Genomic DNA, 27726 nt, shown 5'->3' with positions numbered 1-27726 from the left:
TGTAATATATATATGCACATATTAGCGTTATATATTTATATTGTATACACTCATAGCAGATTTACAGGAACATTAATAAAAATATTTTTAAAAAATCAGGAACTTGGTTGCAAAAGCGTTCAATTGCGTGTGTAAATGTGATAAATGACAAAAAAGCGTAAATTCCTCTTTGCACACACTACTATAGCGAAGGTACAGCTTATGAATATTAATTAGGTCGCGCTGACGTTTTGATAAACGTCATGGAACGTCCAGTCATTAATGTTCATTGTGCCAAACTGCAGAGCTGGATTCCTTAATTCGCGATCTGAGTAGCGCCCGCCCACCAGCGTCAGGTTTTTAGCCAATCAGTGAAGCCGAGCGGCACATTGTGTAATTAATATTAAACACTTCGTCATAGTATTACTGTAACGCTCGGACAGTAGAGAGTCAGTGAATGATGGGGGAGGGGCGTGATGAGGACGCGCTCGGGGACGCGCATCGGGAACTTCAGCCACAGCTGAACAAGCGCAGAAAGTGAAGGATATTAAACCTGGACAGTGACAAACCCTGTGTGTGCTACAGTATGGTGAGTACAGGCGATTCTGCTGTTTAGTAATCAGATGAGATACAGAACGATATATTTTATTATCATGTTTCATACAGATCAGATAAGTTATGAACTGTGACAGCGGCTCTTGTTGACATTGAAGCAGGTTTTTCCCCCTCAGGTTGTTTTTAAAGCGTGAATGTTTGACTTTAAGCTTCTTTGGTTTAAGATACAGAAAGCCTATTTGGCGAGGAAATAACTTTAAAATGTCCTTAATTTGTATCACCAGTCACTGTTATCATTTATATCATTGTTTATCAGTTCAGTGATTATCAAGAGAGGTTTAAAGGTCTTTTCATGTCAGTTCTGTGACTGTTTACAATAAACAGCACAAACTTCCTTCTTCATTAGTTTAGCATTTAACTAGTCACTGCTGACATCAGCTGTAAGATGAAGGGTTTCGTTTAACCCCTGATGTTCTTTTGGTCAATCGATCAAATACTATCTATAGATCAGGGGATTTTAAACCTTGACACACACAGGGAACCCACTTGATTAGATGGTTGTGGTTTGCTATTGGTGGATCTCATGTGAGTGACAGTTTTGCCCCGCCTTTGCGCCAGTAAACGGGTCATCAGAGAAGAGATGAGGGAGGGGAAGTTATTTAGATTTAAAATTATGAGGAACATGAATTTAAAACAATGATGTGCACTGATAAATCATTTATAATAAATACTGTAGTATTTCATAAAAAAGCAAGAACCAATGAGGTTCATTCTCGCGTTACGCAGCACGTTTGAGCTTCAACGAGAACCAATGAGGTTCATTCTTGTGTTACGTAGCACGTTTGAGCTTCAACGAGAACCAATGAGGTTCATTCTCGTGTTACGTAGCACGTTTGAGCTTCAACGAGAACCAATGAGGTTAATTCTCGTGTTACGCAGCACGTTTGAGCTTCAACGAGAACCAATGAGGTTCATTCTCGCGTTACGCAGCACGTTTGAGCTTCAACGAGAACCAATGAGGTTCATTCTTGTGTTACGTAGCACGTTTGAGCTTCAACGAGAACCAATGAGGTTCATTCTCGTGTTACGTAGCACGTTTGAGCTTCAACGAGAACCAATGAGGTTCATTCTCGTGTTACGCAGCACGTTTGAGCTTCAACGAGAACCAATGAGGTTCATTCTCGTGTTACGCAGCACGTTTGAGCTTCAACGAGAACCAATGAGGTTCATTCTCGTGTTACGCAGCACGTTTGAGCTTCAACGAGAACCAATGAGGTTCATTCTCGTGTTACGCAGCACGTTTGAGCTTCAACGAGAACCAATGAGGTTCATTCTCGTGGTTACGCAGCACGTTTGAGCTTCAACGAGAACCAATGAGGTTCATTCTCGTGTTACGCAGCACGTTTGAGCTTCAACGAGAACCAATGAGGTTCATTCTCGTGTTACGCAGCACGTTTGAGCTTCAACGAGAACCAATGAGGTTCATTCTCGTGTTACGCAGCACGTTTGAGCTTCAACGAGAACCAATGAGGTTCATTCTCGTGTTACGCAGCACGTTTGAGCTTCAACGAGAACCAATGAGGTTCATTCTCGTGTTACGCAGCACGTTTGAGCTTCAACGAGAACCAATGAGGTTCATTCTCGTGTTACGCAGCACGTTTGAGCTTCAGCGAGAACCAATGAGGTTCATTCTCGTGTTACGCAGCACGTTTGAGCTTCAACGAGAACCAATGAGGTTCATTCTCGTGTTACGCAGCACGTTTGAGCTTCTGCAAGAACCAATGAGGTTCATTCTCGTGTTACGCAGCACGTTTGAGCTTCAACGAGAACCAATGAGGTTCATTCTCGTGTTACGCAGCACGTTTGAGCTTCAACGAGAACCAATGAGGTTCATTCTCGTGTTACGCAGCACGTTTGAGCTTCAACGAGAACCAATGAGGTTCATTCTCGTGTTACGCAGCACGTTTGAGCTTCAACAAGAACCAATGAGGTTCATTCTCGTGTTACGCAGCACGTTTGAGCTTCAACGAGAACCAATGAGGTTCATTCTCGTGTTACGCAGCACGTTTGAGCTTCAACGAGAACCAATGAGGTTCATTCTCGTGTTACGCAGCACGTTTGAGCTTCAACGAGAACCAATGAGGTTCATTCTCGTGTTACGCAGCACGTTTGAGCTTCAACGAGAACCAATGAGGTTCATTCTCGTGTTACGCAGCACGTTTGAGCTTCAACAAGAACCAATGAGGTTCATTCTCGTGTTACGCAGCACGTTGAGCTTCAACGAGAACCAATGAGGTTCATTCTCGTGTTACGCAGCACGTTTGAGCTTCAACGAGAACCAATGAGGTTCATTCTCGTGTTACGCAGCACGTTTGAGCTTCAACGAGAACCAATGAGGTTCATTCTCGTGTTACGCAGCACGTTTGAGCTTCAACGAGAACCAATGAGGTTCATTCTCGTGTTACGCAGCACGTTTGAGCTTCAACGAGAACCAGTGAGGTTCATTCTTGTGTTAATTGTGTAGCTGTCAATGGAAGGAGAGAAATCCCTCTGATTTCATTAAAAATATCTTAATTTGTGTTCAGAAGATGAACGAAGGTCTTACGGGTGTGGAACAACATGAGGGTGAGTAGTAAATGACAGAATTTTCATTTTTGGGTGAACTGACCCTTTAATGACACATTTTGAAACTTTTAAAGACAGACCTACTCTGAGCTTTTGTTGAAGCCATTATCCTGCATTATTTCAGCTTATTTTTAAAACAATTGTGTAACAGTAGAATGGGTGAAAACCTACATTACACATAATTCTTCTTACTGAATATTGTGCTGCCTGCTATATATAAATAAAAATAATAAATGAACCAGCAGGCATTATTCTTTGGTCACTTTGGTCAACTTTCTTGACCAAACATCCGCGATGTTGCACAAATACAGCTACACATACACGCGAGTTTAAAAGGTCGACGTACCAAAATATGGTTCAGTCAAACATTTACTGTATCTGGATCCCTCTAGTGACCCAGTGACCTCAAATCAGCTGCGTTTCACTGGGGCGAATCATTCTTTAATGAAGTCTGTTTGATTAGACAAAGTCCTTTGATTGCAGACGTTTCATATTCAATTTGCATCGGCGGCTCCAGAGGTCTTCATTCGTGAGCAACAGACGCCTGATAGTGGCATTACTGGATAAAGGTCTCTGTGTTAATTACTGGTTGTTTATTGTAGCGCTTCTGTATTTATCTGATGTTACAGCTGGCCGGGTGAGGAGTTGAATACGGAAACCGCTCTGCCATAATCGCTCTCTCCTAATCCGAGCGATCTGGGTGTGACCTTCTGTTTCTCATTAAGACCCTTAAACGAAGAGAGTTTGGATCGTAGGCCACATTCGCACAACGGTTCTTACGTTCTGCATTTTATAACTGAACTGCGTTTTTTGCATGCTGTTTAAATGGAACTAGTCCGGTGACAATTAATTAAGATTTGACTAATGAATTTGTACCTCAGTTGGATTCGTTTAGGGAAGGATTGCAGGGCGATGCTCACGAAAATAGAAAAGATACTTGACTTTATTTGGTCTGCTGCTGTAAGTTTTTGTATGAACAGAACAGTTTGAGAGTAAGTAAATCCTGTTATCATTTCCAGACACTGAGCCATCAGTAATACAAACATTTATATGTGAACATGTTCATTTATTTATTTAAATTTGGCTGTGTGAGGGGAACATAGGCTTTTAACGGTGTTTGTGAAATCTCTGTGCTGACGCACCTGAGGAATTCTGGCTCTACCTGTCGCTCGTGTTTGTGTGAAACCGCTTAAAGTCCTCACTTAACAGATCAACATCCCTGTGCAAATTTGAGACCATTTCCTTGTTGCTCAGTAAATTCTAGCACACTTACTCATGAGTCATTTGTTAAGCGTAAGGGTGATGCCTGTTTAGGCTTAGGGATTTTAGTTAAAGTGCCCCGTTATGCTATTTTAAAGGCTCCTAATTTTGTTTTAGAGTCTCCTGCCATTGATTTACATTCACCCAAGGTCAAAAACAATTTATTTTCTTATAATATCCACTGCCGCATCAGCTCTTTTCTCTCAGTGTCTGAAACGCTTCGTTCAAAGATTCGGTCTCTCTAAACCCCGCCTCTCTGAGAGCTGCTCTGCTGTGATTGGTCAGAAATCAAACGCTCATTATCATATCTGAATCTCAGCTCTTGATTCACAGTGATACGAACAGTAACGGTTTTACCGTATCAATCTCATCAATGTTGACTTGCTTTGGCAGCAGAAAACAGCGTCTTCTCGACATGAACAACACGAACCAAACTCTTCCAGTCTTAGATACAACTACATTGTTTGAGGGCGGGGCAAAGAGACGCTGTTCAGCCAATGAACACCGTAGGCTTTATTTTCATCACTGAACTCCATGTTCCAGCAGCTGCTGCAGTGTTTGAGGTTTGAAGGCGTTTACAGTGCTGACAGTGAAGCTCATGATGGTCAAACCCACATCCGCTGTTCCTCCAGTCTGTAAACAAACTCTCTCACACACACTCGCACATGCTCAGAGTAAAGTTTGATGACCTCATTTCCTGTGCAGCCACTTGTTGATGTTTTTGTCATCGGTCCTCTGGGAGCGTCTCAAGGTTTCTCAGGGAAGAATGCGAGTGTGTTTGTGACAAAAAGTATAAGAAAAATCAATTCTATTTTGCGTGAGAAAATTTGGGTCCAGTGGCATTTTCATTTTACCATCAAATCTAAAAAAAGTCAAATCAAATAAATAAAGATCTTAATGGTCCTAAAATAGGCTTCATTTTCAGTCATGTTCGTGAAGGGCTTCACCCCTATGCTGCTGCGAGACTCTTTCATCGAGTTTGTTCTGTAATCTATTAATATAATTGGATTATATCTGAACTGCACATAAATCAGGTGTGGCTTCCCATAACCCATAGTTCTTTGTAAACGCTATTAATATTCTCTCTATTTATAGAGCTGTCATTAGCGCAGAGGAAGACTTAAAGGTCTCTGTTATGATTGAGATGGTTGGAGATTATGGAGTTTTAAAAACAAAAGTCCAACCGTTTAAGTCCTGGCTGTGACTGATGTGCCTTCTACAGTCATCCTTTACATCGAATTAGAGAGATAAAGTAGCCAAGCATGATGTTTCTGTGATTATTTTCTCATTTCTTTTTGAATCTGTATGACGTTATTTTATCAGTCGCACACTAAAGGAGAGGTTCAGCAAATATGATCTTTTCAGGATTTTCTTCTGCTGCTTTCGTGGGTTAAATGTCAGTGATTTCTGTTTTTTTTGGTCATCTAAAGTAGGTCTGTTGTTGCCAGTGTTCCTAGTGAAAGCTTGGCACGGCCGGGCACCGGGAGCGACCCGCAGCTGTCCGGATCTCTGTGTCCCGGCACAGAAACACATCCACACAAACTGGGCCGTGAATCATGATCGCAGGTCGAAGATGCAGAACAGGGCTGCAAATGCCTATTCAGATTCACCTGTTCAGGATTCATTCAGTATTCAAGCCTATAAAATAAAAAATGTAATTACATTTTTCCTTAGAAATACATTACATTAATGCATTTGGCAGATGCTTTTATCCAAATCAACTTGCATTGCATTCAATTATACATTGTTTTTAGTTAATGCAATTTTTCCCTTCATGCAATCAAACCCATGCATTCTTTTATTATTGATGCACCAAAATTGTGGCAACAGAATTTTCGATTTCGGCCGTTTTGGAGGAGCGCTCATGAACCGATCATCTCTTCCTCTTTACTACTAGTTACAGCACCAAATAAACATGAATGAACATCAGAAGGAATGTTGAAAGATACAGAACAACTTACTGAAATGAATCATGTCTCGTGTAATCGATCAATCTGTGATTCAATCGTGGAAAGACGTCAATAAAACAGCTTGAGAACGTAACGTCACATTTACCTCAGAAAAGCCATTCAGTGACCATTTTTCCTTGTTGTCTTCATTATTTAATGTTGTTTGATTAAATCTGTAATAAAAACAATTACATTTAAATGTTTAGATTTCAACAATGAATTGGAGTAGAAACAATTATATACCACACTGATTTTGGAGTCTCTAACTCAGTCCCTCTAGCGCCACCATCTGTCCAAAGTTGCACTCACATTTATGCTAATAACTTTTGAACTGTAAGGGTTTTTTTTTCTCTCTAATTTCTTGGCTCAAGACGATTCGATTGCACCCTATGACGTCAATTTCGGTCATGAAAATTTTTCCGCCATTTTGAATTTTCCAAAAAAAAAAAAAACTAATTTCTAATTCCTCCTAGGCTGTTACTCTGATTTTCATGAAAATTGAACCAGATCATCTTCAGACCATGCAGACAAAAAGTTATGGAATTCAAGTCGATTTGTCAAACAGTTTTCGGAAAAAGCACAAACGAATTTTACGCAACACTTGCGAAAATAGATGTACGGCTGTATCTTCTCAACGCTTTATCGTATTCAGACCAAACTTGGTCCATGTCATCACAAGCATGACCTGAGGTTACATGCTGTGTTTCGGCAGCGCCACCTACTGGTCCGGAGATACGAAAAATGGCTATTTTTGTTATATAACTTCTAAACGGTTCGTCCAAAAATCATAAAAGTGGCCTCGTCAGATTTGGGATATCCAGTTTTCCAATATCGGCCATTTTGAATTTTGTAGTAAAATGCTGTTTTAAAAATGAAAATGAAAACTTGAATTTTGATTTCTCTAAAAAATTAATTTCAGTGCATCAGAAGTGTTGTCACTAGCCAGGTTTGTCCGCATTTTTGATTATTGATATTTATTAGTTCTTGCAGCCCGTTCACACCAAGAATGATAACTATATTAGCGTCCACACCAGCGCATGATAACATTTAGTTGATCATAATTGCGTGCTGCGGTTTTGTTGTCTGCTGCTTTAAATGCTTGAGCTCTTTAAAGTCAGAATCTGATTGGCTGTCAGTGTTTTTATCGTTCGCTCTGATCGTTCGTCATTATTAGTGCAGTTATTGTGTGGACTCACTATTCTCATAGAATTAGAATGATTATTAAAAATCTTTAGTTACCGTCTGAGCCATTATGGTGTCTTTTTCTTGAGCATCACATGAATGATGAAAAAACAGACGGAGATGTGTGTGGATGAACGTTGACTAAAGGTGTGTGTGTTTTGGCGCTGATCCTGAATATATTTTCTTGTCTTGTTCTGTTCTGGTCGCTTCGCTCTGCCTGTAGAACCAGTTTAACTGTGTCCAGCGTGACCCATTTACAGGACCTGAGAGAGACACACACGGCACGCTGTAGCCTACTTACACTAGCCTATATATACACCATCACAGCACACTCATTCAAAACTTTCCTCTGGAAGTGTGATAATGTATTTAATGTGTTTGCATTTACGGCTTCATTTGTCACTGTCGCTCTCTGTGTTTACAGTTAGCATCGCTCATAATGATTTGAACGCAAAATCAACTAATTGGTTGTAATTAGCTGGTTTTGGGTTCACCTGATGTGTTTCAACATACGATGTACTCACGTTGTAGGCGTCTAGACTGTGATGAACTCAGATGATCTGTGTGTGAATCCGAGTATAAAGATTTTCCACGCTGAGATCTATTTGTGATGCGCCTGAGGTTTAATCGCACAGATCTGTGGATCGGGGCCGGCCCAGAATACTTTACAAGGATGCAAAATTAGCTCTTCTTAAAACTGAATCAGGCAGCTTCCAGTTTACGCCTGCTATTAACATCCGTCTCAGCATTAAATACTGGTGTAGACGAGGCCCAAAACATTGTGATCTGATACACATCTGGAGGTGTTCGGAAATGCATATTTGTAGTTTTAATGCTAATGCAACCTTCATTGCACTTTTGCATAATGATAACATTATAATTGTGTGTTTGGGACATGGATTTTAATGATGAGACATTTTTTTTTTGTAATCAGGCCCCTTTAAAAAAATTATATAAAAATGTGTTTAGGTTTATCGGCCAATATATCGGTTATCAGCTTTCAAATATAAACAATTATCGGCCAAAATTTTCATATCGGTGCATCCCTAATTTAGTCACATCATTAGTCAAGTCAGCTTTATTTTACAGACTGTTTCAAATCAGCTTCACAGTAATAAAACAGGAAAATAACAGTGTCAATGTTGCAAAATTAATAAATTCGGCTGTAAAGAAGCTCGACAGAAGACTATAGTTCATTATTCAGATAAATTAAGTTCAGTGTTGATTCGATTCAGTTCAATAACTGTTGGATAGCGTCATTTTTCAGCTCAATTCAGTTTATTTTGTGTCAGTGCAGTCAAATCAATAATATTACTGAATGTTAAGTGTCTTTTTAAACAGGATAGTGAACATTTTCACACTTAAACATCTTTAAAAGATATTTTTACTACCCCATAAAATATTTTAGATCTTGGCATATATAGAAAAATATATATTCATTATAAAAATGCCCATGGTGTTTTAGGATTTAATTGATTTCCATGACATTTCCAGGTCTTAAAATAAGAAATACCTTAATATCTTGATTTTTTTAAAGCTTGGTTTTGTCTTGTTTTATGTCATAGTTGAGAACCATTGAAACTTTGTAGTGTGTATGTGGCCTAAAAGAGATGAAACTATGAGCGTGAGTCACGTTGTTGTGTTTAATCGAAACACACCATCAGTACTGATGAAACGAAGACAAGAATTAAGAAACTGAAGGACGGAGAAGGAGGGAGAGATAAGAAAGAGCGTGAGCGCTTGAAGGGGTTTGAGAACATTTCACACGTGCAGCGGAGAAATGAGTTTCCCTCAGGGACACACACACACACACACACACACTGAGACAGAGGGAGACTCAAGTACTTCAGCTAGAGAAAGTGAAGCGGACTGACGGACACACGGCTTCATCAGTATCAGTGTCACAGAAACGGACGACATGCAGGATTTAACATCAGGTATGTGACTAACAGAGAACTGTGTGTGTTGAAACAATGTTTGACTTCAATCTTAAAACCATTTTCTCCCTAAAGAGACTCTCAATGCTCGGAGACTAAACAAAGTATTGACTTTTCTTCTCCTAATATTCCTCAGGAGAAATAAATCAGGTTCAAATGAGTCATAGTTAGTAGAAGAATTGTTTTTTCCATTCCACTGTGCTATTTTTCCATTGTTTTTCCAGTGTAAACACGCACTAGATGGACGCTTTTGACCGTCTCATGCATGACGCAGCATTCTAAAAATGTGGCGCTCAGGTTAAAATACGTTCAACTTTCATTTCAAGACCTTTATTTTTTAACTGACCTGCATCTCAAATTATTAACTGCAATATCCAGTTCCGTGTGAACCGGAGAGCTTAGAGCCATGAAATGAATGTGGAGCATATCGAGATCTCTTGACTTTTGATTGCAGACTCTGGAGTCTTGGCAAATCTGAGATCTCTTTGGATGCGAGTCTCCAGAGAAACAGGTCAACATGTGGCAACATTTACAACATGTTGGACTTCTGTAATGTGATGAACTTCCGTGTGAATCGGGATGCTTGAATAGAAAAAAAAAAAAAGAAATGACATTTTGATGTCATGTGACTTTAAGCAAATACCTTATTGTTCTCTATTTAATCTCATTGTTGTCTCTGAGAAAATGTCAGATTTGTCAGAGGAAGGTAGGAGGCAGCAAATGCTGAAAGGCTTTTTCACTCAAGTCACGCTGTTTTGGTGTGTTTCCTGCTCCACACAGAGGTTTAGTGTCACAGAACTCTGAATACGACACCGTAATGTTTACTTGTAAGCCGTGTGTTGTATGCTGAAGATGATCAGCGTAGTTCTGTGAGACTGAGACGTATATTTAATGTCATTCAGGAAGAGATCAGTATCACTGATCCTGCATAAAGCCGTATGGTGCATTTGGTCATGCATGACGACTCAAAACACTGACCCAAGTTCAGCTCATGAAACATGAACCACTTCAGGCAGTCAGTGGTTCATTGTATTTGCATGTATTCATTTATGCAAAGTCACTTACAAATGAGGTACAACACAAGCAATTATTCATAGCGCACAATGGCAAGACTGAAGAATAAATGAGCAATATCACATGAGGTTTTATATCAGCACGGCTGTGATTCGGCCGTAGGCAATCATTCACAGCGTGCTGATATAGAGCCATATCACACGACTACATGTGATATTGCATTTATACAACAGTTTGACTGCACAAGTGTGTAAATAAACAAGAAACAACAATGGAGTGTCTTTAAAAACCCTCTTTTGTGCAGAACTCCTTCTTTCCGCCATTCAAATCTCAAGTTGACAGTTTAACAGTTGAGCCCAAGCCTCTGATACTAATTCTAAAGCGTCATTTTAGAACTAGTAACGAAGGAACGAGTCGCTTCATTGAAGCTTATTGTAATATGTAGAGTATTACCTGCATCTGATATAGCATTCATTCTTCAGGTCGATGTCCATAATATTATATTCATTATAAAAATCAGTTTAGCGATATCTTTGTCCTTTTAAAAGTTAAGGGGATTTCCCATGACAGCGCTACAACAACTTCCTTGTTCTGACTCACTCTTTGCGGCCATCTAAAGGTGTAATAATGTAACTTTCAGTGATACTATTGACGGACCCTTTCTCAATACCAAATACGGCATATTATTTATATAAAATAATATTTATTATTGTCGGCGACATATGCCGCAAAAAATGCGTTCACGGCGACCCGAGTTCAATTCCCATCTCGAGGTCCTTTGCCGATCCTTCCCCCCTCTCTCCACCCAATGCTCTCCTGTCTGCTCCCTACTGTCCTCTCTGAATAAAGGCACAAAAAGCCCATAAATATAACTTTTAAAAAAAACATTTATTGAACAATAATATTTAAATTAAACAATAAACACAATCAAATAAATAAAAAACACAAGCAAACAATTTAGTCACAACGTACAAAAGTAGCACTCTAGTACAGGATTTAAGTTAAATATAGCCTAAATATAAAGTTATGAAACTTACTTTTCCCCTTAACCCAAATCGTTTTGCTCTGAAACAAGTAATAGGTTAATAAGACCAAAGATTGACAATTTGATATACCCCAAATTAATTATAGCTCATTTAATCACTAACTACATAAGAGCCAGCAGCAAATTCCCAAAGGACTGGCTGAGATGAAGCTGTTCTCTGTAGGTACATGAGCACTAAAAACAAATTGTAAAATATTCGCTATGTTTATATATGAGTCACATATTTGAGGTCTAAATAACTAGGTTCTCGCCTAAAAAACTCTTAAAACTACACTGTGAAATAACAACAGTAGTATTTATAAAAAATATGGTGGATTTGCTTGACTGTCATGAGAGTCGCTGCGAGCGGAGTGATATAAACGGAGAAACGGTTCCAGTGCTGATACTGGGGGAATATCGCACGGCTCTCAGCCAACCATAAAAAAGAACTGTTGCATAAACTAGATTAGTACACAAACTAGAGCAAAAGGGAAATTAACCTTTTTGTGTTTTTGTTTATGGTTGTGGTTAATTGTAATGGTCTCAGCTGATCATGTGGAGGTTTGAATCTCATTCCACCACAGAAGATCAGAGACGGTGAAGGGTCTGGAAAGTGACTTTGTGCCTCGTTGTGAAAGAACAAACAGTTGTAAGAATGTTCTAAAGATCAAAGCCTTGAATTTGATGCTTGAAGTTCATGTGGAAGCAGCTGTAAGTGACGAAGTTGGTAAGACACATTTTAAGTGTGGGAGGAGACGACAGTAATTCTAGACTGAGATTGACCCATTTAATGAGTCATGTTCGTGAATGATTCACAATAATTCACATTATTATACCAAATGTTTGTCTTCATGATCTTTTCAACTTGCTCCACCTCTGAAATTATGTTTTTCCTGCCAATGTCTTCGCAGTCAGCGCAGACTACTGGTTAAAGGGTTGGTTAAAGGTTAAATGTGTAATTTCTGCTCCACCAAAGGAATCATAATCAGTTTGAACGGCCCAACCTGGTCAGACTCAACTAATGACCCGAGTTTGGGATGGATCTTCCCATCTAGCTTTGTACGAAGTGTTTGAAACTTGTTTAGTCATTCTGCCATTCTGAAATATAGAAGTAAAACATGCCGTTTCTCCTTGACAGATGTTATGAACGGTTAGGACAGATTTAATCAGCTTTAGCGCTCGTATTGTTTGAAACTGTTGAGGCAGATCAAACTGGGATTCTTTAATCTAATCTAGATTAATCCCATTTGCTGAGCGCAAGTGAGTTAGTGCTCATGATGAACCCTGATGAGAAGACCAGCAGGAGTTATATTGACCACACTGACCAGTCAAGATCACATAGGGAAGTAAAACAGCTGATACGCTCCACCTACATTAATGCCTCCAATAACTTGTGTCTCATCTATGTGCAGGTTTTCTGAGCTCCCGTGTCATCAGCGATGGCGCTGGTCCAGTCTCTCCCCGTGTCCATTGACCATCCAGGACCAGGCCTGGACCCTCGCCTCCATCCGACCTCACCTCCTCTAATGGGAGCGATGGGTGCCGTCAGCAGCATGAAGCCGACCCACATAACTTATCCCGACCGAGCCAACATAGAGGTCAGTACCAACTTCCGCAAGGGCACGCTGGGCCCCGGACGACTGCTGTCTGACGCCTCGCAGGACTTTCAGGCCGGAAGTCGAACTCCGTCAAGCAAGAGAAGGGGCATCGTTGGCAGAGCGAAAGGCTTCGGGACTCGTTCTTATTCCCATGAGGACTTGATAAGGGACTGGAATGATAATCATTTGGATGTGGGAATGGCTGGTGTGGATGGGCCTCCGAAACTGGTTCCTGTGTCTGGACAGTTAGAAAGGGTGAGTACAGGATTAGGGATTAATAAAATGATCCTGTTCCCTTCTGTACTCTCCTGTCATTACCTGTCTCTCCTCAACTGCCCTAAATAATTTAATAACACTGTTAAAATGTAATCTTTAACTGTCCTATCATAATAAATCCCAAAATATATACTTTAAATTTTAAAATAAAATTATTACATTTAAATGATCAACAAATTCGATTTAATTTATATATATATATATGAGCACTAGGTAAAGTTTGTCTTTAAAAACACAAATTATTTAATAACAGTGTTAAATGTAATCTTTAGTGAATCTCAAAATGAATATCAGTGTTATTTGTACTGTATTGTGCTGCCTACATTTTTAAATTAATTTTTATTGCTTACTTTATTATTTTTTATTTCCTATATACCTTTAAATTAACATTTTTAGTGCTTTATTTTTTAAATTAAGACAAAATAGTAAAGAAATTCAATGTCACCCATTTACTAGTAATCAGTCAAATGAAAATTGTTATTGGTATTGGACAAATTTTAAATATTGGTGTATCCTTAAATCCAAACCATGAAGGTTAAGATTGGCGCTCAAGGCCTGAAGCCTAACCTTATCAAGGCCTTTTGTTATACTAAAAATCTGACTGGCTGCTAGTAATATTGTTCTAGGACAAAGTTGATCTAGGCACATGATACTTGGCAAAAATTGAGAATCATCCAGTAGATCCATCACATCACTAAAACCTGAGCCACATGTATTTTTATCACTTATTACATGGTAATACGCTGAGGTTTCTTATGATTTCTCATTCTGTTTTCTCCCAGAACATTCAGCAGGCCATAATCAGACCCACTGCCTTCAAACCTGTCATTCCCAAGAGCCGTAACGCCGTGCAGTTCTTGTCTCCACGGCTCGGCGCCGGTCTCTCAGGAAGCCAAGGAAACCTCAGCTTGTTTTCTCCAGAAGATGAAGACATCACGCCCGTAACGATGGAGCGACGCAGTTCTTACAGCGGCGCTCGCAACGGTTTGTTCAGCCAGTCTTTTACCATGACGGACACGGCACGCAACTCCTTAACAAACCTCCCGGCGTACAATGGCCCCGTGTATAACCAAAGCGAGGTGACCAAACATCACGGACACTCGAACTCAGACAGCGGACGCTCCTCGTCCAGTAAGAGCACGGGTTCTCTGGGCGGCCGCTGTCAGCTGCTGTCGGACATGGGCTCCGGCAGACCGTCACCTCCGCCCATCGAGGCCTACGAGGCCATCGTGAGAGACCTGGAGGAGAAACTGAGGGAGAGAGACCAGGAGCTTCAGCAGCTCAGGGAAAACCTGGATGAGAATGAAGCGGCGATCTGTCAGGTGTGTGCGATTTCATCTCTACTGAGAGTGATGATGGTAGGAAACCAGGAGATTATCTCTTTTAGGACCATTTCATGTAAATGAATCTCAGCCGTCAGGAAATGAATTAGTTTACCATGAAGGCAATCTATACATTACGGAGCCATAACATGCAGGAAAAAAATAGGCTCACAAAATCATGCGCACGATTTATGGTTCCAACTTTAAGAGAACGATATCACTGAAATCACTTTCAGAGTGATTTTTTCCAGTTAATGAACAATAAAAACCATTGACAGCCAATCAGAATCCACCCTGATTTAAAGCGCTCCAGCATTTAAAGCAAAAGACGACAAAACTGCAGCGCTTAACGCTACTGTCCGTTTGTGTGGATGCTAATATAGTTATCATTTTTGGTGTTAATGGGCCTTAAACATACAAACTCAAATTGAACACTAGTTTCTTAACAGGTCATATGCTCGTGTGTTTGTGCAGGTGTACGAGGAGAGACAGAAGCGCACGGAACTGGAGATGGAGGAGTTCAGACAGACCTGTGCGGCTAAAATGCAGAAGGCGTCTCAAAAAGCGCAGCGAGAGCAGCAGCTGCTGCAGCTCCAGGTGTTTCAGCTGCAGCAGGAGAAGAAGAAGCTGCAGGAGGACATGACGCAGCTCCTGCAGGAGCGACAGAGGCTCGAGGAGCGCTGCGCCTCCTTTGAGCGAGAGCACACCCAGCTGGGCCCCAGACTGGAGGAGACCAAATGGGAGGTGAGGAGTCGAATTAGAAATGTCCAGTTTCATTCTAAAAGTTGTAACTTCTTCCTGAGTCTCTCCATCAGTGTCGACTCCGGTTTGAACAATGTAAGGCTGAACAATGTCGTTATTTTGGCTGTGTGAGATTCTCCAGCTTTGTTGTTGTTGAGCGACCGAAGCGCGAGCTGTTAAAGCTCCGCCCTCTTCTGGAAAGGGGGCGGGGAGCAGCAGCTCATTTGCATTTAAAGGGACATGCACAAAAACGGCGTGTTTTTGCTCACACCCAAATAGGGGCAAATTTGACAAGTTATAATAAATGATCTGTGGGGTATTTTGAGCTGAAACTTCACAGACACATTCTGGAGACACCAGAGACTTATATTACATCTTGTGAAAGGGGCATTATAGGTCCTCTTTATAATAATAGTTTGTTATACTATTTAAGATGTTTTAAGACGTTTTATGACCTGAATTTTGAATTTTTGTACCCCTCAGGTGTGCCAGAAGTCTGGGGAGATTTCCTTGCTGAAGCAGCAGCTGAAGGACCTGCAGGCCGATCTGGCGCAGCGTGTTGGTGAGCTAGTGACGCTGCGCGGGCAGCTGAGGGAGGTTCGTGCGGAGCTGCAGACGTGCCAGAGTCAGCTACAGGAGGCGCACACGGCCTCACGCACACGAACCCTGGAGCTCGAGGTCTGCGAGAACGAACTGCAGCGGCGCAAGAGCGAAAGCGAGCTGCTCAGAGAGAAAATGAATCGTCTGGAAGAGGAGTCGTCTCGCCTGCGGGAGGCTCTGAGCGCCTCCTCTGCCGAGGACCAGCGGCTGGCCAACGAAAGCGAGGAGCTGAAAGGGTCCAAGCAGCAGATGGACAGGCTGAAGGCGGAGCTCGCTTACGAACGCCAGCATTCGTCCGATCGGGCCGCTGCGTTCGAGAGCGAGAGAAAGAGCTGGGAAGAGGAGAAAGAGAAAGTGATTCGATACCAGAAACAGTTACAGCAGAACTACGTGCAGATGTACAAAAGAAACCGCGATCTGGAGCGATCGCTCCGTGAACTCAGCCTCGAGCTGGAGTCCAGAGACCAGGACGACGAGAGCAGCGGAAATGAAGTCACCTTCGACGACATCGCTGCAACCGAGATCTGAAATCATCATGGTTTGAGGAACACGTACTGGGAATTTGTCACTCTAAAACTAGGTATTCGTCTACTGCCGCACTCATTTCACAAATGTGCTCTGCATAAAATGCAGAAAACTCAAAAACTGTGCACAGCATAGCTTGTTTGTTACAGTTTGTTACATAATTTATGTGGCCTAATAATTAGTGCAAGTACATTTAATTGACTCTGTGTCAATTATTTTTGGGCACATGTGGCACACAGTATGTATGGAAGCTTGTTTCCGCCATGAAATAAAAAAGGTAATTGCGACTTTATCTCATAATTCTGACTTTTCTTCTCGCAATTGCAAGTTTATATCCCACAATTCTGACTTTTTTCTCAGAATTGCGAGTTAAAGTCAGAATTGCGTGATAAAAACTCACAATTCTGAGAAAAAAGTCCAAATTGACTGTAACTCACAATTCTGACTTTATAACTCGTAATTCTGACTTCATATCATGCAATTGCAAGAAAAGTGAGATATAAAGTCGCAATTACCTTTTTTATTTTTGTATTTAGTGGCGGAAACAAGCTTCCATACAGTATGTTTGTAAACTCACAGAAGTGCACTTTTGTGTCATTATCTATGTTTCCATGCAAAGTTCGAAATTAAACTTGTGCAAAAAAATTGGAAATAAAGCACCATTTCCATCAAGAAAACCAAATCTTTAACATTTGCTGTGATGCGATTGGTCTGTTGTTTAGTACAGTTATCCAATCACATCCTCCGTTGAGGAAAAGTCATGCGACTTTTTTCATTGCGCATCCAGGAGTTTATCCGGTAAATGCATTTCCATCGTAATTTAAGTGCATGTTTTCCTATCTTGCCGTTTCCATTCAGCGTTTATGCGATATACCAAACTACTCGTGGCTTTCCCCTTCATTAACATGAGAAAATACACTTCTGCTCAGTGTCTCGATTCCTAAAGCACAGTTATACTGCCATCACATCATGTCAGAATTATCGTTATTGAGTATCTGATTAGTAAAAGCTACTCATGCTCTGAAACTCATAATTACAAAGCTGGGAACTCAGAGTTGAAGCTCAAGCCGCCTCACAAAATGGCTTTCGTTCTTCAATGGTTTAACGTATTTATGAAGTATTTTGCATTTAACAACAACACAGCTACACCTACATCCATAAACATTGATTTATAACTAATTTCAGAGTCATGAGCAGCCAGTAGAATCTCTTACGGAAATTCTGACATGAGGTGAATGTGGCACTATTTAATACTAAAGTGAGGAATATGATCTCTTCTTTGATAAAAGCAACTGACTGTTATATTTGTACCAAAATAAAAGCATTACTGCACACTTTAGATTCACATACAGTCACATAATATTGAATAACCTCATTGTGCACATATATAGATGCGTAGCCACTGTGAATAGACCAAAGCATTGCTGGCGTGCGTTAAACTGCTCTGTATCTTGTGGGTGATTGTGGTGGTATTATAATTTTTTTAATTAACAGTATTTGTATGAAGCCAATACATTGTATATTTTTCGTGCTGTATATTTAATGTTCCTATGAGCTGTTTGTAATTAAACACCTGCAATGAATCAACTGTAATACTGGTATTTTATTCAATATTTATGTTCTTGAAAATACTGATCTTTGTGTTACCAGAGCAAATAAACCAGGATTTATTAGAATTTACAAACATGTCTTTACATTATGTTGGATTGTTGAATATATTTTTTGAGCGTTTGTGTGTGATCATACTGACAGACTTGGATGATGTCACTTTATTTTCCCGACATGATTCTGCAAAATGTTACTGGATTGTGGCCGTTCATAAAGGATAATTTCCTCAAACTTTTTAAATTCAAGTTAATGTGAATGGTAGTTTATCCTGAGTTAATCTTTAGCCACTTTAACAGCATTTATGGCTATTTTCAGAAACAAATAGTGGTAACATACAGTAGTATTGAAAATTGCCACTTTAACAGTCTTCTAACCAGAGAGGGTGAATCTCACACATCGCCACGCTTATGAGATTCACCCAGTTAGTGTTTGTTCTTCATTCTTGAATGATGATTTGGTCAAATGTCATGAAATACATACGGTAAGGCATTGTGTCTGGTCATGAGACTCTGGGCTCTCTGGGAACTTTGACCACAAGCTCCATGGGGTTGATGTTCTTGTTACTGAAGGCCTGCCGTATGATCTCCACCGCGTTCTGATGGGTCACAGCCTGCAGAGAAACGCCATCCACCGACACCAGCTCAAAACCAGCCTGAGACACACAGAACAGACACACAGACTCAGCATGAGCTAATCACACATGTTGCCATTGATCAACAGGGCTTCATCGTCTGTTACCCGCAAAGCATCATTAGTAGATGCAGCTCCTCCTGGGAAAATCCTCTCGATCTTCACCATGGGCTGCACCCTGGACTCGGATCCTCCGGATATACTGATTCCTGATCACAACACACACATATCGCTGGACATAATTACCTGCACCTCATTTACATCATAAATTACCCACTGAGGAATGAAAGATTAGACTACACACATTAAAGTCAGGATGAAATGAAAGCAGTGACATCTTTTCTTCCATATTCTAACTTACATTCGAGTGAAATAGCTTACTGACATCGTCCTATCTATCGATTGTTAATTAGATTTGTAGATGTAACTGGAAGATCCAGTTGTGACATTTTACAAAATTACTAGGTCAAATTAAAAAAATTAAGCATGCAGGTTTCAATTATTCACAAGAAGATCAATAACATGCATTTAAAAAACAAAAGGAAATTTCATGCCAGCTTTATTGGGGTCACCGAATTACGGAAGAGGATTAGGGCCAAGCAATAAAAAAATAAAACTATCTCAAGATTAAAGTCATTATAATGTGAGATTAAACTCGTTAAACTTCTAGAAAAAAAGTCGAAATACAACGTCAAGAATAAAATCATTAAATTTCAATAATAAAGTCGTGTTTTGGGAAAAAAACTCTTTGAATTTTGAGAAAAAAATAGTCAAAATGCTGAGAATAAACTCATTCAGTTTCGAGAATAAAGTCGTTGTGTTTCAAGTAAAACACTTGTTAAATTTCGAGACAAAAAGTCGAAATAAAATGTCAAGAATAAACATAACATTTTGAGAATAAAGTTGTGTTTCGAGAAAAAAAAACATTTTGATTAAAAAAGTTGTTAAAAAAAACTAAATTTTGAGAATAAGCTGTTGTGTTTCAAGAAAAAACTTGGTTAAATTTCGAGGGAAAAAAAATCAAAATAAAATATTGAAATAAACTCATTACATTTTAAAAATAAATTCATTGTTTCGAGAAAAAAACGTGTTAAATTTCAAGAAAAAGTCGAAATAAAATGTTGAGAATAAACACTGAATGAATTCAAGTTTTTTCTCGAAACGACGACTTTATTCTCAAAATTTAATGAGTTTATTTTCTAATCTCTACATTTTATTTCAACTTTTTTATTGAGATGTAATGTTTTTTCTCTAAACACAATAACTTTATTCTCGAAATTGAATGATTTTATTCTCAACATTTATTTAGACTTTTTTTCTCGAAATTTAATCTCGCAATTATAATGACTTAATTCTCGAGATGGTTTTATTTTTTATATATTATTTTTATTTATTTTTCCGTAATTTTTTTCTGATCGTTTGTTTTCCTTGAATGTCCACTCAAGTTTAGTTTCAAAATTTAGTCATAATTATGTAATTAAAAACAAACAAAAACTTACTCTATTAAAATTCTTTAAAAAAGAAAGATTCCCCCCCTCAATAATGAGCAGAACAGCACAAGCTACAACACATTTTACCACATTTGACTTTATCCTACTATTTTGACTTCTGAAAATTAGACCATGTTTTTTATTGTACAATAAACTCATCTCAAAAGATCAAGGAAAAGTTGATTTCTTGTATGACCCCCTTAAAATCGGCGTGAAAAGGAAGTTGCGCTCATCTTTTCTTCCCTATTGTGTCGTATATCTGAGTGAAACGCTTCTCAAACAAGAACAAATGTAGGGCGGGGCTTGATTTTGTCTGTGGGGAATTGATTGGATGGTTGTGGTTTGCTATTAGTGGATCTCATGTGAGTGACAGGTTGCCCCGCCCTCGTCATCAGAGAAGAGAAGAGATGCTGCAAGAGGGAGGAGAAGATATTCTGATTCAAGATTTAGACAAAAATAATGATGTGCACAAAAAAAAAAAAAAAAAAAAAATCAAACACACTTGCTTTGCACTGAAAAGATATGAAAAGAAAACTGAATACCCAGAGACTGCTTGGTTTTGCTGATGTGGACTGTAGTGAGCTCGAACTCATCATTTGTAGGTGTCTCATGCAGCTGCTGTTGCACAGACTGTCCTGCGGGCGTCACTGTTGAACTATGGCACTTCTTAAGAGAACCAAAGACCTGTGAGAGCAGCGGCCTCTTGTGGCGAGGAATGTCCACTACAGTAAACAGCACATCCGCTCCTTCTGATTTACTCTTCGAATGCCCGTTCTTGACAGGAGCTCTTCCTCTTTGTGAATGAACACATGTGTCATCTGAATGGGCGAAACCGTTGTCTGATGTCTGGGAAGAGTCCGAATGCACATTCTCTGCCAGTAGCCAGTTGGGAAGGAGCGCCCTGGAGGACGATAATGAGTCTGAATGACTGTAAGTGTCCACGGGAACATCTAGTAATGGGCTGAAGGCTCCGGACATGTGCAGTGACTCGTTCTGGTCTTGATAGGAGGACAAACGGAGTTGCTCGATGCCTTCTAGAAGCTGATTGTGTCTCTCCTTGTCTTTTGAAGTGTGCAGCTCAAATCCACCACGCACATCTGAGGCAGAGAGAGAAACGCTTTCCAATTATTATTGGGAATAATGTGTGTTGATGAATAGTGCACAACAAGTCCATGAATGACGACACTAATAACAATATATATCATCATATCATATCATATCATATTTATTGTGAAAAGCACTATATACATAAATTTAACTTGATTTTGACTTTGAAGGTTGGTAAAGTGCTGGTACAGTAGATGAAATTATTGATGGATATAAAAGAAAAAAAATATGCTGACCTGGTGCAGGTGTGATGAGGTGGCGTCTGGGGGCGTGGCCTGCCTGAGGAGAACTTCTGCCTAAATTAAACACACAAGAAGAATGTACTGAAGGGTCTGCAAGCAACTATGAACCATATGAACCAAGATTATGATTGATTTACATGAGCGACTCTTCAGAATATCATAAGCTTCCTCTTCAAATGGAGACACCGTGCTGTTGAAGAGCGGGAGATCACTGGAGGACACGAGTGTTCTGAGAGAAGAGAGACACGAAACTACAGGAACTTCTGTATAGCAAGATCATCAGATCAAGAATCGATTACACAGCACCAGTAACCCTCTGCTATTTGGCTGCTTTTGTTTGTTTATCCATCAACTTACGGGCGTCTGGTTTGCACACGCTCTCACCTGATCTCTCGGAGCAGCAGCAGCTTCTCTGGCGTGTTCAGGATGGCCAGAAGCGGCTGGACGAGCGTCTGCAGCCCTCGTTCTGTCAAATACTGTCAGAACAGCAAATGAGTTTGGTCTCTGGACAAAGAAAACCTTGAATTTTGTGAGATGATCAGGGCGAGGGGCTGAATCTCTCTTACCCTCTTACAGATTCCCATGAGTATGACCACATCTTCATCCTCCAGCAATCTGACAGCCATTTCTCGCACCTGATTCAGAGCGTCCCGCTCAGATAAATCACCATTATACCTGCCTGTGGAAACATTGAGCGCTTGTGAGGTGATTAGGAGATGCAACTCTAGCTTAAACCAAGACATTTTTTAATCGCTCATAACTTTAGAGAGAAATATTACAGATATTAGACAAGAATGAAACTTTCTAGTGCACGTGTGTCGACCACATGCGTTTGCACACACAAATGAAGTATACTTGGAAAGCCTATGCGCTCGAACTGAAGTACACTTTGAGCTTAACAACGTGATACTCTAAAAAGTATAACAATATTACCCAGATTGCTCTCTGAGCGGGAGGGAGATCTGGAGCGTGATTTTGAGGAATCTCTCTTTCGGAAAAGGCTGAAGAAAGTTTTGGAGCGCTGTAGCGGACTGCTTCCCTCTTCTCCTCTCTCCGTCTGCTTTCTCTTCTGTTTCTTTTCCTCTTCTGTGACAAAAGCAGAAACAAACCTTAATATGAACATTAGCAAAATACAGAATATTATAACCTCACAAATATATTTGCCATGGTATAGCAAAATATGACCAATATGACTGTATATGATCTCTTTAAACCACTCAACCCTACCTGACACAGTCACATGACTTCGTGTTCGGCGTATCGGAGGACTCGGTCGGCTGAGAGCCATGAGCAGAGATGTTTTCCGGCCTTCTCTTCTGTTCCCTCCTGACTCTCTCCCATCATCCTCTCCATCGCTCCGGATCACGGAGTCCTGCAGCAGTTCTGTGGGTCCTCGGCTCACCGTCCGCAGCTGCTCTGAATGACCCTCGTTATCAGTGGAATCTGGATGAAACTGGGCATCAGTGGAGCCGCAGATGTCGGACATTTCGGCTCCTAAGGGCAAGCTAACAGGCAGAGTAGCTTGGGAGAGGCCGCTCAAAGAGCCGAGGGGTGTACCAGAGGACAGCGAGGAGGTGGATGAGTGACACTCAGACCCGCGTGAGGATGAACAGACGGTTCCATTGCCCGCTAACAGAGGTCAAAGGTTAGTGTGCTTAGAGATTAGCACATTATTGTTGTGTGAACGCTAAAAAAAGAAACTTACATTTATTCATCCAGCTGAACTCTGTCACCATTTCTTTGTAGGCCGGATATCTGCCGGCTTCCTGCATGTGAACAAAGAAACCACATTTATATCAAAGCTGTCAATTACCACTGGAAATTATGGAATCTCGCAATTCTGACTTTATACCTCACAATTGCGAGTTATAAAGTAAGAATTGTGAGATATAAGCTCCAAATTCTGAGAAAAAAATCAGAATCACGATTTATATTGTTTATATTATGCATTTCTGACTTTGGAACTCGCCATTCTGACTTTAGAACTCATAATTCTGACTTTAGAACTCGCAATTCTTTAGAACTCGCATTTCTTTAGAACTTTAAAACTCGCATTTCTGACTTCAGAACTCGCAATTCTGATTTAGAACTCGCAATTCTGACATTAGAACTCACATTTCTTTAAAACTTTAGAACTCGCATTTCTTTAGAACTTTAAAACTCGCATTTCTTTAGAACTCGCATTTCTTTAGAACTCGCATTTCTTTAGAACTCGCATTTCTTTAGAACTCGCAATTCTGACTTTAGAACTCGTAATTCTGACTTTATAACTCACAATTCTGACTTTATATCTTGCAATTCTGACTTTAGAACTCGCAATTCTGACTTTTAATTCTGACTTTAAACTTGCAATTCTGACTTTAGAACTCACAAGTCAGAATTATTTCTCTGAATTGTGAGTTATAAAGTAAGAATTGTGAGATATAAACTCCAAATTCTGAGAAAAAAGTCAGAATTGCAATTTATATAGTTTATATCACGCAATTCTGACTTTAGAACTCGCAGTTCTGACGTTCGCAGTATAAACGTCAAAATTCTGTTTCAAAAATTCAGTTACATGACTTCACATTCAGGTAAAACAAATAAAATATATCAATATATATCAAAATATACATCATATATAAAACATTTGCTTTTAGTAAGCATATTATTTTGATATTGTTTTTGTGGTTTATTTGCATTTTATGATTTAATGAATTATTAGCTTCACAAACCCCAGTTTGTGTTAGACAAAGTTGACTGTTTTGTCTGTACTGGCTTAAACATAACTGTTAACAGAGAACAGTTTGACTTATTTCCTCCCAAACCATTTATCTGGTTCCTGGTCATGAATGTTGGCATGTTTATATGGACATTAAGTGTGTATGAGTTTGCAGGAATACCTGATCCAGGAACAGAGTGAATAATGCACAGCCTGACACACAGAAACCAGAGAGCCACATCAGCCATCTGCTCTGTATGTGTGTGTGTGTATGTGTGTGTTTCACTCACTTTAATAGTCAGTATGACATGAGGTTGGCTCTTCAGCACTTCCACTGCTCTGTAATGGTTGATGTTCTCAAAGCTCACGCCATTGGCTGACAGGATCTGATCCCCCATCTTAACTCCGCCCTGTTCTGCCAGACCGCCAGGATCCAGCCTGTAAACAGCCAATCAGACACAAAACTTTGACATCAAAACACAGAAGAAAAAACTCCCAGCACATTTCACATTGTATCAGAGCTTGATTAGTTTTTCCATGAAAATTACTAACAGTAACGTTCCACTACATGCAGCAGCGTATATAAAGTCCCAGCATGCAGCATTATTTATGTTACTCTCTCACTATAGTTTGTGTGTGTACTGACTTCGATACGTAGATGCCCAGGTTGTATTCTCGTCCTCCGCGGATGTTGAGTCCCAGGCAGGGCTGGTTGTGCGAGAGATGCAGGTGAACCGTTCGACACAGCGCTCCGTCTGAGCTGTACACCGAGACAGGAGCGTCCGATTCCTCAACCACCATCCGCCGATGGATCAGATCCACCCTAAACACGCAAACACACACACGCTGAGCATCACAGATATGAACCCCAAACCGCCTTGATTGGGTTGGTGACACTCACCATGTGGTTTTCTCATTAGTGTAGCGAACGCCAGGCACGCGGCCCACGCGCTGGACGACCAATCGGAGGCGAGCGTGACCCGACAACACCTTCACAGCGCTGCTCATGCTGACGTTCTCCAGACTCACGCCGTTTACCTCCACCAGCTTATCACCAACACACAGACCCGCCAGCTCTTTATATTGTGAGATACGAAGTCAGAATTGCGAGATATAAAGTCAGAATTGTGATATAAAGTCAGAATTGCGAGTTATAAAGTCAGAATTGTGAGATATAAAGTCATATAAATTCAGAATTGCGTTATAAAGTCAGAATTGTGTGATATAAAGTCAGAATTGTATGATATAAAGTCAGAATTGCGTTATAAAGTCAGAATTGTGTGATATAAAGTCAGAATTGCGAAATATAAAGTCAGAATTGTGTGATATAAAATCATATAAAGTCAGAATTGTGTGATAAAAAGTCAGAATTGCGAGATATAAAGTCATATAAAGTCAGAATTGCATTATAAAGTTAGAATTGTGTGATATAAAGTCAGAATTGTATGATATAAAGTCAGAATTGTGTGATATAAAGTCAGAATTGTGAAATATAAAGTCAGAATTGTGTGATATAAAATCATATAAAGTCAGAATTGTGTGATAAAAAGTCAGAATTGCGAGATATAAAGTCATATAAAGTCAGAATTGCATTATAAAGTTAGAATTGTGTGATATAAAGTCAGAATTGTGATATAAAGTCAGAATTGTGTGATAAAAAGTCAGAATGGTGTGATATAAAGTCATATAAAGTCAGAATTGCGAGATATAAAGTCATATAAAGTTAGAATTGCATTATAAAGTTAGAATTGTGTGATATAAAGTCAGAATTGCGATATAAAGTCAGAATTGTGTGATATAAAGTCAGAATTGCGTTATAAAGTCAGAATTGCGAGATATAAAGCCAGAATTGTGTGATATAAAGTCAGAATTTCAAGGCTTTGGTCACTTTTGACCGAGAAGGAGACAAGTGTGACCCCTAAACAAAGAGGACCCGTGTAACTCTTTCATCATGGAAACACATAAATACACAGAGCCTCTCACCTGCAGCACTGTTTTTCTGCACTTTGCTGATGAAAACATTGAGTCCATGTTCAGATCCTCCTCGCACGCTGAAGCCCAGCTGACCGTCATCCCCCCTGATGACTGTCAACCTCACCATCTCACCTGCAGACAGACACACCAGCGTTCAGCTCTCGCCGCTCACATGCTCTGGCTTCATTCACTTCATCTGCTTCACACGTCTCACCCTCCATCTGTGAGTCTCAGTCCTGTCGGAGGCCGTGAACTCGTCCCAGAATGCCTGAGATCTCTCAGCTCACTGCGTCACAAAACAGAGACATCAGTCCATCAGTCTTTAAAAAAATGTTGAATCGCATCAGTGATGAACATCAAAATTCCCACCGCCGAAAACACTGCTGGTACCAGATGAAAAAATATTGTTTATTATGATTAGTGATTGTGTTTACAGCTTCTACAGTATTTGACATAAGTGTTTAAAATGAGAATTGATCCTTATAAATATCAGAATCTGCACCAAAATGCATATTTTTGCTTAGTTTTTGCTCTCCACATTCCCACTAAATCTGATGTAACAAATAAGATACTCAACAAAAAACACATATGCAAACTTTTATTTTTACAGGGTTACTTTACCATATTCATATACATTAGTGTTGTATTGTTTATGGTAGTTTTTATTAGTGGATTATAACAAGATAAATTCAGCAATTCACTGTTACTTTTATAAAGTGTTTATTTATCATGTTGTGGTGATGTAAATAATATAATTCGGGCAGTTTTTGGTTGATCCATGAACGCGCTTCCCTCTTATAATGAATGTGATGATCTTGGCGCAGCTTGTGTCATAATCCCGCGCTCATGCGCGCGCGTTCACGAGACTCAGGTATCATTCCGCGCCTCAGACAGCAAACTAACACAAACAACCACTTTATCCAATTTATATGTCAGTATTTGTCGATATACAAACAGTGTTTAATGTGTTCAAATCGATCAGAAGACTTTCTGTTAATTTCTATTCTGAATAACGGCAGTCCGTCACTTTGAAACGCTCCGTGTTGCTTTAATCATTAAAGATCGCGCGTGAAAGACGCCACAGGTGAATAAAATACCGTTATAAAACAACAAGAATTCTCTGATCGACACTTACTAACACTTTAACCGACAGATGAAATTTTTACCTGTTTAAGTTGTACCTGTTTCCATTCTGAGGTGAGCATCGCAATTTCTGACGCCTGCGGCTGTGAACCGTACTCTGCCATGACCCGCTCTCTGATTGGCTGCATTGAAAAGGTTGTAAGATTTCTATTGGATTCCGCACCTGTCAATCTTCACTCGGAGGCGGATCCTGTGGTGAAAGCGTGACACTCTGTGTAGTTCTTTTTGTCGTGTGTATTTGTTT

General features: G+C 39.9%; 3 protein-coding genes across 16 annotated transcripts; 2 read left to right on the top strand and 1 right to left on the bottom strand.

Moving 5' to 3' along the window:
* The first annotated feature begins 403 nt into the window (after positions 1-403).
* Positions 404-18170, top strand: lzts2b (leucine zipper, putative tumor suppressor 2b). 2 transcript variants are annotated; one of them, XM_051914640.1, is made up of 5 exons: positions 404-568; positions 12938-13378; positions 14182-14721; positions 15196-15465; positions 15946-18170. In XM_051914640.1, exons 2-5 carry the CDS (start codon positions 12965-12967, stop codon positions 16588-16590), a joined length of 1869 nt encoding a protein of 622 aa, XP_051770600.1. In that variant the 5' UTR covers positions 404-568; positions 12938-12964; the 3' UTR covers positions 16591-18170. The 2 variants fall into 2 exon arrangements, with proteins under 2 accessions (XP_051770600.1, XP_051770601.1); XM_051914641.1 differs by lacking the exon at positions 404-568 and adding an exon at positions 9321-9487.
* Positions 1516-8930, top strand: LOC127523667 (uncharacterized). 12 transcript variants are annotated; one of them, XM_051914652.1, is made up of 5 exons: positions 1516-1860; positions 1913-2167; positions 2219-2269; positions 2525-2728; positions 2830-8930. In XM_051914652.1, exons 1-5 carry the CDS (start codon positions 1550-1552, stop codon positions 3056-3058), a joined length of 1050 nt encoding a protein of 349 aa, XP_051770612.1. In that variant the 5' UTR covers positions 1516-1549; the 3' UTR covers positions 3059-8930. The 12 variants fall into 12 exon arrangements, with proteins under 12 accessions (XP_051770612.1, XP_051770607.1, XP_051770613.1 ...); XM_051914647.1 differs by having other exon boundaries at positions 2321-2728; XM_051914653.1 differs by lacking the exon at positions 2219-2269.
* On the bottom strand, positions 18171-27726 carry pdzd7b (PDZ domain containing 7b). 2 transcript variants are annotated; one of them, XM_051914638.1, is made up of 16 exons: positions 27506-27726; positions 26554-26625; positions 26349-26471; positions 25267-25441; positions 25012-25188; positions 24656-24803; positions 23370-23430; positions 22892-23293; positions 22598-22750; positions 22231-22343; positions 22049-22140; positions 21802-21893; positions 21659-21718; positions 20858-21412; positions 18934-19034; positions 18171-18847 (listed from the first exon to the last, which is right to left on the bottom strand). In XM_051914638.1, exons 2-16 carry the CDS (start codon positions 26558-26560, stop codon positions 18695-18697), a joined length of 2412 nt encoding a protein of 803 aa, XP_051770598.1. In that variant the 5' UTR covers positions 26561-26625; positions 27506-27726; the 3' UTR covers positions 18171-18694. The 2 variants fall into 2 exon arrangements, with proteins under 2 accessions (XP_051770598.1, XP_051770599.1); XM_051914639.1 differs by having other exon boundaries at positions 27521-27726.

This window comes from Ctenopharyngodon idella, chromosome 12 (assembly GCF_019924925.1).
Source record: "Ctenopharyngodon idella isolate HZGC_01 chromosome 12, HZGC01, whole genome shotgun sequence".
NCBI classification, from domain to species: domain Eukaryota; kingdom Metazoa; phylum Chordata; class Actinopteri; order Cypriniformes; family Xenocyprididae; genus Ctenopharyngodon; species Ctenopharyngodon idella.
This window is presented reverse-complemented; position numbering and strand designations above follow the sequence as displayed.